General features: G+C 39.3%; 1 protein-coding gene across 1 annotated transcript in view; it reads left to right on the forward strand.

Moving 5' to 3' along the window:
* The first annotated feature begins 248 nt into the window (after nt 1–248).
* Nucleotides 249–12,032, forward strand: part of SLC7A10 (solute carrier family 7 member 10) — a 50,175-nt gene continuing 38,391 nt past the window's right edge. The window contains exon 1 of the mRNA XM_067302892.1: nt 249–351. Coding sequence (XP_067158993.1) covers nt 249–351 — 103 coding nt within the window. The remainder of the gene's footprint in view (nt 352–12,032) is intronic.

A 12,032-nucleotide genomic window follows, 5' to 3' on the forward strand; every position in this document is an offset into this window, starting at 1 on the left:
CGCGCACCTCCCCGCCCTGACACGCGCCTCGCGCCCCCCCTCCGCCCCGCGCGCACCTCCCCGCCCTGACACGCCCTGACACGCGCCCCGCGCGCGGCGGTGACCGGCCGGGCAAGGCAGGGAAGGGCAGGGCAGGGAAGGGCAGGGCAGGGCAGGGCGGGGCAGGGCAGGGCCCCGGGTGGGGGGCGGCGCATGCGCGCGGCCGCGGGCGGGCGGGCGGCGCGGCGGCAGAGCGGCGGCGGGCAGCGATGGCCGGCGGGGACGGCGAGCAGCGCGGCGCGCCCGGCGGCCCCGCGCGGGTGGCGCTGAAGAAGGAGATCGGGCTGGTCAGCGCCTGTGCCATCATCATCGGTAAGGGGCGGCGCGGGACCTAACGGCCTCGCACGGCTGTCGAGCTTTAAAATGTATGTGTGTATATATCTATATCTATAGATATATCACGTCGGGCGCGTGTGGGGTCAAACGAAATCTAAGTTCTAAGGCGAAGTTCCTGCAGCAGCACCTGAAAGATTACCGGCTGTTTTTGCCTCAGGCACGGCGTCTCGGCCCGCAGTACATTGGATAGAGGAGGCGAGGACAGCGGCGCGCTGCTCCCTGCAGCGCACAGCCCTGCTCGAGCGGGGCAGGTGCTCTGTTGTTAAATCCCGGGACCGAGAAAACACAAATAAAAGCCCCCTTCCTCCAGTCGCTCAGCTGACTACGAAATCACAAGATTTTCTAAAATGGGATTTTTCTGTGCCTGGGCCCCCATGGCCTTTTCAGCTCTTAAGGCTTATTCAGGTTTTTTATTTCTTAAGCTTTCCCTGAACTCATGCAGGCTAAAAAAAGTTCTTCTTTTGTTTGAAATTGGGGTTCCTCAAAGGGAAGTTGGTAGCTTGGGCCCTCAGAAAGCCACCGAATGTCACGGGACTGGCACAAACCTCTGGTTTGTGTCTCTGAACCACCAGCCTGTGCAGCTGGGACCGTTTCTCAGGCTTCTATCTGCAGTAATAGAGTCTAAATTGACTTTAGGGCATCTACATCACCTGTTAGTTCTAGTTTTAGATAACTATGGCTTAAAACTTGGACCCAGCTTTTTTCAAATCCTTTCCCAGGTCAATCAGCCATATCGACTTGCAACAGAATATTTGCAACATGTTACAAGCAGAATAAATATATAACACTTGTATGAACTAAATCCTGTAAAACATCCTCTCATCTAGTCAAAGACAGACATTTGAGTAGCGAAAAATACTGACATTTACGAGAAATTCTAGTACTGTCAAGCCATTTAAGTATTAGATTATCTGCATTGCCAAAGAAAGCTTAGAAATTCTGCTGCAAATTCCCCTATATTTTGGTAAAAGAAGTTTGAAAAACAACGCTAACATCCTGTTAGGTCTGGGTTTGATTTTTGTGTATGCGCATGTGGGTGGGTATGTGAAATTACATCACATATCACAAAATCTTCCGTAGTAAGAAGTAACATATAGTAATAGCAGTGGCTTTGTAGATGATGCCACTACATAGAACGTGGTGGCCTGTAAACTGCGGACACTGTAAAGTATACAAAATTGGCTTGAAAGCCATTATTGAGCAAGTTAAATGAGAAGTCTTACTTAAGACTCTCAGCAGAAAACTGCCTGTTAACCTGAATTAATATTAGGCAACCAGTTAGTTCGCAAATTTTCTGTATGATAAAATCTAACATCTAAGTGGGAAGACTTTTTTCCAAATGATTGAATATGGGGAAAAATGGGTGCAGTGTCACATACTTTGCACTGATGACAGAACAGGATTCTCACATGGGCCATCATGCATTATCTGTTTGTATCTATTATTTTTTCCTTCAAATGTTAAGATATCAAATGCCAGTTTGTTCCATGTCAAAGTCATGTTGCCTGAAAATGTTAACAAAAAAAATCACCTTTGAAAGAAATCTCTTCTTACTCTGCACATGAGTTAAGAGGAGAATATGCCCTCTATTCTTCACTGAATGTTTTTGGACATCGTCATTGTTCAAACAGCATATAAAAACGCTGCAGATGCAGAAAACGTAAGAGGATATTTTTGCATTGTTTATCAAATAGATTTAGTTTGATGCTGTTAATCTGTAAGCATTACACCAAATTTTATGTTTTAGCTGACTGTTCTACAATTCTAATGATTACAGGATAGATATAGAGGATAATAATCTTCTAGTAATTAGTAACAGGCAGAGGGAACATGAGGGAGTATTTGGAAAATAGGTGAATATGAGACTATAAATATGTTATTAATAAGCTTGTGGTTGCCTTCTATATACTAATTCTGATTGTTTAAAATAAAGCATTATGTGATTTGCAATTGGAGGGAAGAAAAATCAGATTGCTTTCTGAGTGCTCCCTAGCATGATGAAATGAAGTGAAAGAATAGGCTCTGAGGTGTGAACACTGTTATCTGGTATACTTGAGAGTATTCCAATAATTCCATGGTCTCTCAGTATTTCATAATCCATTATAGCCCCATGAAATTTCACAATTGCGTCTGAGGGAAAGAGAATTATCTAGATACAAATATATCACTTCATCCAGCTTAAACATTGCTGTCTTCTGGCTGTTTGAGCTAAAGGAGGCGCTCCTGCATGAACCAGGTACACGTACCAGTTTGAGGATCAGCTCCAACTCTGTTACGTGACAAGAGAGACAGACACCCATCCTGACAGCTACTCTGCAACACCCAAGTCCTGTGCTAATTCCCTGCAAAATAGCTGTTCCTTTTCTATCTTCTTTCTACCTGTTGAATTATAGGACAATTTTCTTACAACTTTTACAACTGAGATATTTGTTGATACAATGAAAATTTTTATGTCATCATAATAGACTCACAAGACATCCTTTCAAATTTAGATCCTCCCTTTATAGATGTTTGAAAGGCTTTGCCCTAAGAAATACCAGTTCACATAACAAAAAATATTCAAAAATAAAAGTATACAATACATCAAATTAGGAATATAAGGCTGCCTATCCTAGTTCCATCCCATAGGACAGCCTCCCTATTTTCCCCAGCTTCTTCCCTAACTTTCTTATGTCACTTAAGACTGTCGTAACCTTAACTTTTTTCTTCTTTTTAATTGCATTCAAACAAGGGTACTCAGAGAAGAAGGCTCCAAAGGTTGTTTCATGTTGAAATAGAAAACTCCTTTCTGGGTATCCTAATATAAGTTCAGATACTAAATACAAAAACTTTCTGTTCTGATGCTTAATGACTGTAAAACCGAACACTGTGTTTAGTAGTAGTAACAAGTCTTTCTGGCAGTTTCTCTCTGCTACAGAGTTTTGGAAAGTGCCTGAGACTCACTGTAGGAGCACCCAAACTGTTCAGTCTTAAACATGGTCACATACAGGGAAAACAAATCTCTTACAGACTCCAGCTGTTAATAACTTTCTAATGCACTCTATGCTGAAAATTAAGCTTGCCAATACGCAGATGAAATGATACAGCTTAAAAAGCAGTAACACATTGTCTGCTAAATAACTTACGGATACTATGTAATTGCTTGAAAAAACAATTAGTATTTATTTAGCAGACAGACAAATCTAAGTGCAGTATTTAATTTGACAGTTATTTTATGTGTGTTCTACATAGCTGCTTATATATCTTTTGTAGAGCTCCATATGCAATGACCGTAATTACACACATATCTTTTCTATAAACACAGGTATATGAGCCATACAAAAAATTCTTATTTTGTGTCTTCAATGAGAGCTTTGCCTGTGTAGACTAAAAACAAAGCTCTATAACTTGGCTCTGCGTAATTTCTACCACATTCCACTGTTCTTTAGGAAAGTGCAAGAATTAGAAACACCAGCCTGATTAACATCTGATACCAGCCTGATACTTTTGGTCTGAATAACAAAATTCACATTCTTGCATTAGAAATGTGCATGCAACTTTATGCACAAATCACATGTATAACTTGTGGTACAAATTGAGAAGTTTTATATAAAACAAACAAAATATAAACATCTCTTAAAACATTTGTTCACTCAGCTTCCCACCTGTAAAAATTGCACGAAAGAAGCTATAGAGCCACACTCACATTTTGGTAATGTCTGTTGTATACATGGGAATGATTTTACATCAGGCTGTGTTACACCCATTAGAAAACCTACAGATTGAGCCACAACAAAATGTGTCAGCTAGAACTAAATAAATCTCCTTCTGTTGCTGAGCACAGGCTATCAAGTTATCTGGGTCAATTGATTTTGTGTTGCTTAAACAATGCTTAGAGAAAAAATTCTGCTTGCATGTAAGCTTGGTATAAGATCCCCTTATAAACAAGTTCCCAGTTCAAAGCCCTCCCACAGTGATATCAAAATTGTTATCAGATGGCCTGTGAACAATATGTTAAGTTATTGCTACGTACTTTCCACAATGCATGTGTCCACATCACCCACAAAACGCCACACACCACTTTCTTCCATAGCTAGCTTTAGTCAGACTCCTTATTGATGGTCTCAGCAGAAAGAACAAAACCTCAAAAGCCCCCTCATGTTGGAGATGGCTCCTTATGTCAGGATTGTCCTAATATGTAGCGCAAATATTGTTCCCTTGATGGATTATCATGATCTGGATAAACAAATTATTTCATTGGTTATTATTACACCTGCCTGACCTGGCATTCATTTACAAACAGTTCTGGATACATCCACAGGGAAGTCTTCATTTGCCTGAGTAGTATCACTTCCAAGGATAGCGCTTCTGAGATACCACCAAGTTCAGAGGTGTAATTGCACTAGATATGATTTTTTTCCTCCTTGCCATTCATAGAAAACTCTTTTTACCAGCCTTTTTGCATGTGGATTCACTCTCTTCTTGCAACTGTCTTTTGTCATTCTAACACACCCTACATCCCACAGGCAGTCTTTATAGACAGAAACCTACTACAGGATTCCTTAGCCTGCTATTTTAACAAAACACTAGTGAAGGAGAACACGTGGATTGAAAATAGTTTTCATACTCATGTTTCTCATAAAAAGACAAGAGCTCAAGTGAAAAATGGGTATGTATTAACACCAGCTACTTGCAGAGTCCTCTCCCATCATCTTTCATATACTACAATTGCTTAAGGAGACTGATTATTGGTCATTTAATCAGCTGACATACTCTCAGGTTCACCACTTGATAAAGTAATGTACTGAATGATTAGGAGCTCATTCCTAGACAGGCCAAATGGACATTACTGGAGTAGTATCCATGTTACAGAACTGTAGCAGAAAGAAAGATATATAAGAAAGAAAAAAGAAACCCATAATTCTTAGATGATTTCTTCCATAATTACTCAAGATCATGGAAAACAATGGTGTTGCAGCAAAAATCTGTTCTCTCTCTGATCTGTGTGTGAGCATTTCACTTTTATAGCCAGCTGAAATTTCAGGACACTTTTGTTCACTGATTCGTGACAGTAATGTAGATTTCCTCAGTGGTTCTCTCAAGGAAAAAAAAAATCATTTCTGAAAAGAGTCTTCCTTATCTCTGTTATGCACCCGGCTAACTACTATTTTGAGCATTCTGTCCCACATGGCATTTGCTGGCGTGGCACACAATGTATTTCCACAAACATGATTACATTTTTCCAGGACAATAGGACAGATCCAATTTTGGTCTGTAGAGAAACATAATTTGACATCTTGTTCTTTTCTAAACTCAAATTATGTTCAAATAAAGGCAGTAGTCAATTTTTGTTCAAGATAAATACTGTCTTCTTTAGTAGTGAGAAAACACAAAGACACTTTTGTGGCATTTGTAAAGATTTTTTTCATACAATCCAGAGTCAGTTTCATGTTCAGTTTTACTGAACATTAAATACCCAGGTTCTGTGTACAAAAAAGCTGATAGGTGTCTGTAATTTGGAATGATACCCATTGTGAAAAAGGCATTCACTGCTGAAAAAGATCAGACCCTACATTTTGAAAGAAAAATCTAGGAACACCCATCCGAAATGTGTTGTGCAAGTTACATTTATGTATCCCTGTTCTCCCAAACCCATTTTAGGGTGATACCATGTTCTAGTGTCCTTCATGGCTGTGCCAACATGCAGATATCCATCAGCATCATTTGGAGTTGATACTCACCTGAGTTTAGGGAACTGAAAACATGCTGCAGTTTCACTTGCAAGTAAAACCATGACAAAGTTCTAATTAAGCTTGATAAAATTCTAGGGAGATTGTGCAGCTTCTTTGGGCTAGAGGCTTCCCTCTGAGACTGATTTCACAGGGAGCAGGGTTGGGGGGGGGGGGTTGTAATTAGAGATTCCTTGCAGCAAAGAAGAAGAAAAAAACTACTCTATGTTTTTCTTAATCGAGTCTTGCAGTACATAGAAAGCAGTTTTGTTTGTCCACTGATGTGCCTTTCTGCCACAGTCAGTTTCTATTCAGGAGAATTCATCATGTGAAGTGCCACATGTACCATACAAAGAACAAGAGCCAAAACAGCAGCAAAAAACAAAGTAAGAAATGTTAAGATGAACAATACTTCCCATATGATCTTCAGAAACAGCAAAAAGACATAAGGAAGATGGGGGTGGGGGGACCTCAGTTTGTATTTTATAAAATTGGTGATACTTAAGTAAAATTTGTGACATTGTAATATGGTTCTGTTTCCAGGTTATTAACTGGCAGGTATGGTTTGATTTGTTGTTGGGTTTTTTTTCTTTGTTCTTCTCAAAAAGTGGAAAATTCTGATTAGGTAGAACACAAGCACTCCAATCAGAAGGCTGAAGCAATGGGCTTTCTATCATGGACATCAGCAGTTCAGATACCCTGAAACAAACTTTCCTTCTTCCTTGATAGACGAAGAAACAAAGGTAGCATCCTTCAGTAGTGTCTTACTCCTGATCCGGCAGTACAGTGCCTGCTTTCAGTAGTGCCATAAATCTCCACTCGTGTTCTCTTTTCCTGTGCCTTGCAGCTCATTTCCTTCTAGCATAATGTAGCCTTTTCTGTTGAGAAAGTCTTTTCTGCTTTGGCAGGCTCACAGCAAACAGAAATGGTTTGGTAGAGGTTTAGCTTTTTTGTGTTTGGAGCTTTTTGTGTGCCAAACTTTTCCTTTCAAGCCCCCCTTTCTTGTTGGAGTTGGTGGGGGGAGCGTTTTCAACTAGCTGCCACACTTTTTTGTCATCTTGATTGCAGCATGATAAAATGAGAAGGCATTTGTCAGAACTGAAGTGCTCCAAATATAAAACATCCTAACAGTGTTTTTTCTGCTGGTTCTGAAAAAAAAAAAAAAAAAAAAAAACAGACGTCTTCCAAAGAATTATTTAGCAGCTGCTCCACAATGAAGAATGGGGAGCCAGCAATGCAGCATGGAGTGAACATCTCAACATCCTATTTCCTTTTTAGATGCCTGTATTCCTCTCTGTATAGCAAGAAAGGGTAGAGAATACACAAGCCCTGCTCTCTTGCAGAGTAAAGCTGTATGTAATAGTAAATACATTTCTTCGCGTATCAGCCTCAACAGAATCTCTTTATTCATTATTGGCTTACTTTCCTGAAGTGTTCTTCTGGCACTGGCCTCTGCAAGTCAGGATAGAAAAGCAAGATTAGATGAGTGATGTCTACAAAATTGTTCCCATTTCAGAAACTTGTAGGTTCCATTTTTCTGATTTCAGGGTAATGGATGGCCCAGTCAAGTGTTAGTGTGAGCAGATTAAATTCCTGCTCCTGAACGTGGTCCATCATCTCTTTGGGTCAGGAGAGACAAATTCCACAGGATCCCAAAGTAAGGAAGGTGGAGAGGAATATACTGGGAATGTTTAAGCCTGAGGAAGTTCCATATCATTCAGTAACGGAATAAGCCCCTGGGCTGAATTGGTCCAATTCATGTAACACTAGAATAGTACCAAACTTATGGAAAAATAAATAATAATAAACAATCTTTAGATATGGAAAAGTTTTAGGGTTTTTTTTTTTGATTCTTAAATACCATTGTAATCACATGTCAGACATGGGGCTTCATAATGAATGGTATAAAACATAGCATTATAAATCAGTAAGACTTCAGAAGGGTTACTTATGACTCCAAGAAATAGGTCACTGATTGGATGAGTGGCAGTTTTTCTGCTTTGAAGAACAATAGCCCTTTCATCACTTACATGGAGCCACATAATCTAGATCAGACCAAACATCTTAATATAATAAACCACAAAAATTATGTTTAAATAATATGAGGACCTTATTTAGACTCACAAAAGCCAGGAAAATCAAATTAAGGGAGAAATCTCATTCTCTGATTGAATACACTGGGTCAGAGAACTAAAATCAATAATATCATATGATCTGTGACAACGCATGTCACAAGGCTGCCCATCACAAAACCTCTAATTCACCTGTGATGCTAGACAAGCTGCTGACAATGCTGCATTAACTGTGGGTCAGGTAATCACACAGGGATGAGCGGTAAGGCTAGAAAAAGCTGCCTTTCTTTTCTAGCTCTCTTTAGTCAGTATCAAGATGTATTCAGACAACAGAGAACAGAACACGAGCTCTAATGCTGAAACATTTTCTTTGTAAGTTGAGCAGTTTTTCAAAAAAGTCATTGCACTTGGATACATACCTGTGTGCATGATATAATAAGCTACTGGTTTGACAGGAAAAAGCATCATTAGTTGGCTAGTCTCTCGTGGTTCCTAAGTGTCTTCCCTCTTTTTGCTGTTATATTGCACAATCATCATGAGACAGTGAGACAATTATTAGTATATGTGATGGTCTTTCAATAGTCCCATATTTTGCTGTGAGATCACTCACTCCTGCTATGGCCCCACAAGGAAGGTTTGTGAATCCAGAAGAATATTCTTGCCTCCCCTCCAACCCATGCCTTGGTACGGCTCAATATGTGCTTCTCCATAAGCTTGGAGATAATGACTGTCAAGGAATATGAAGACTTGGGGCTTTAAGCTGTATGCTTTTATATCATAAAAATTAATCCTTGTGTAAAGCCCAAGGGATCCATTTTTCCTAGGGAGTAGCAAGGAATGGACCAAGAAGAATGAAAACAAGGGGTTGAGTTCGCTTTTTGAATTATTTTCAGAATTCCTTAACAGCTCTCCTGAGAGCTTAATGGACAGGGGGTTGTTTGCTTGTTTTTAACGGAGGGTCATCTCAAACTATATTTCATTTCCCTTTCCTCCCAAGTTGTTTTTTCTCTGCCCAGATTTTGTCCTGTTTTGATAACAGACTTACTTCCTGCATAGTCAGAGGTTCAAGCCTTGTTTTATTCATTATTTAAAACTACGTAGACAGTCCATGAAAGGGAGACCAAACCATTTCAGAAAAGGTGTTCTAGGACTCCATAAACACTAAAGAACAAAATGAATTAATAATTTTGGAAATAAATAGTGCTATTGATAGCTGATAATCCTCCTAAATGTGAAGAGTGTGGGGGAGGAGTTTTTTGCTTTGGTTTTGTTTTTGGAAACACTAGTGCTGAACTTGGACTCTGGTAAATGCTTCTAAGTTTCATTGTTTCCGATATTCAGTCTGAAAGCTTAAAAAGCTATACATTTTAAAGACATAAATAATCAGCTCTTTTTATAAGTGTCATGAAAATAGTAATAGCATTATGTAGTACAAGAGAGCAGAAAGTATCCAAGCTTGTTAAGCTTCCAAACACTGTACTTAGACTCAAGTCTATTAGAATAGCTGAATCAGTATTTTTAAGAATAAGGGAAAGGAGTAATTGATTCTGGGTGGTGTCCTCACATGCCCAGCCTTCCACTTGGAAGGGATTTCTATTTTTATGATAGAATTAAAATATTTGGAATAAAAAAAAAAAAAAGCTGACAAACTGCTTTTTTGTACTACTGCTAGTAGATCTTGCTGTAATAAAGCAATTTCTTATGCTAAACTCTGCCAGAGACCAGTAGGACACAACATCTACGTGTTTGTTCATTGTGGATACGGCTAGTTACTTAGCAACGCATTAGGGTTTAAGCAGACTATTACAAAAGGTACCAAAATCCTGTACGTATTATAAGAATGTACAGAAGGAATGCCTCCCCTTTAGCGCGCCCAGGCTCCCGATGGAAGATTAAAGACCCTTTTTGTAATGGGTGCCGAGTTCCTCAAATCTTACTGAAGTCAAGGAGAGCTGAAGACTTCACTGCTTCATGGGATCAGGCCCTAAATTAAATTAAAGCAGCTATGTATGAAGCACATTAATCCTTTATTACCCAAATAAATGAATGCAGAGTGGCAGTCATATTTCAGTGAAATTGTGTGAATAGACTGCACTGTATTTTGGTTGCACAGCCTACTGGAGAGCTAGAGGGAACAAGTATAATCTGTTCTTATTATTTAAAGTTAGAGGGGGCCAGTCTCACACAGTCCTTTTACCACAAATCTAATAACAATAATGCTTGCCATTGATAAAACGATTCCAGGGGACACGAGCTGTTGAGCCAGCCAGGCTGCCCTTTGCAGCAGCAGCCACCGTTCTCTGTACTCCAGAGACAAGGATGCCGATGCACGAAGGCTGAGACACAAAGGTGGCACTTCAGGCCACCAACTCACAGGTCCTATCTGAAGGCAGGGGTCTGCGAAAACATCATGTTTTGAAATCCATATGTTTCCCTTTGTGGCCTCACAGCCTTCTGATATAAGAACATCTCTGTTAAAAGGTTTAGCTGCTCAAAAGCACCAGAACTAAATAACCCCCAAACCAATGACAAAAAGTCTGTAAAGTGACATTTATAATGAACCTGCTTCAAGTGGCAGAGGGTTATTGTTGCAGATGACTAGTAGAGAAGGAAACAAGGCAAATCAAACATCTCCAGTCTGTGGCAAAAATGGAACAGAAAACATCTTGCAACGAGGGTCCTATACATTGCTATAGGAGGGGTGTTCAGGTCTGTTAATCTGATTTTTGCAGTACTAGCTAATTGAGTTCCATGTTTCTGTGTGCTTGTAAACAAGTTTTTCCATCAGAGGGAAGGAATGAAACATTTTGATGAAATTTTGAGAACAAAACCCCTTCAGCTGTTTTGGAGATGTGAATTGGCAAATATTTTTTAAAAGTTATAACTACCTATTTGATATGAAAAAGACAGCTTGAGCAAAGGTGACCTATACAGCTAGTCAACTGCTTAGGCCAACCTAATGTATAGAGACATCAATGAGCAACATGAAGTCTAAGTCTGAAGATACTTAGTTTCAAAAGTAGTCAAAGTATTTGACAGTGTAGGATTCATATGCACAAAAAATTTATGTAGTAATGTTGCTAACTTCTGAGATCATATTACAAAATGCCTGGCATTTTTCTTAAATTCACAGCTCTTAGATTTTAAGAAACCCAAGAAAATCTCATGTTTGTTTGGAGAATCAAGAAGTGTTGTAAATTTCTAGTTCTTGCTAATAAAATTATCTAAATGTACTTTTAAAAATAAGAGATTTAAAAATAAAGTCAAACGTTAGCATCTGATTTCTGAATACCTGAGGATAGCAACATAGCAGTGTTAGTAATGCCTGCACAAGTGTGTGCTAAGGTGATGACTATTTGTAAGTCTCATCTAAACTCAGGTTGAGCTAGTTACTAAAGTGCACTTAAAATTAGGTACAAGCTTCAAGTCAAATATCATTGCACAATAGTTGTGCACACTCCAGGAAGCATACTTAAATACTATTTTTTTGCTTTTAAATTCCATCTAAGTTCATTGACATTAATTAAGCATATCTTTGTATTCTTTGCTGAAAGAGAGACAAAGCCACTTAAAGATGTAATGATACTGTGCTTAAAAAATTAACTACACCAGGATTTGCTAACAGAAGTTTACATTCTTCTCCTTTGTTTGCATCTGGTTGTAAACTGGAGAGGCTGAATGATTTCCAATCAAGGATCTGTGAAACCTGCAAGTGCAGCAAACTTTGCTGTAGCAAAGAGCTCGTGTCATGTATACACCTGCATCCAAAATGAGGTTCTTGTAAGATCCTGGGCAATGGCAGTAGAGCTTAAAGGAGATTCTTACTCATCCTCTCATCCCAGTAATGTAAGTTGAGATACAACACACAACAGTCAGT

This window comes from Apteryx mantelli, chromosome 10 (genome assembly GCF_036417845.1).
Source record: "Apteryx mantelli isolate bAptMan1 chromosome 10, bAptMan1.hap1, whole genome shotgun sequence".
Classification (NCBI taxonomy): domain Eukaryota; kingdom Metazoa; phylum Chordata; class Aves; order Apterygiformes; family Apterygidae; genus Apteryx; species Apteryx mantelli.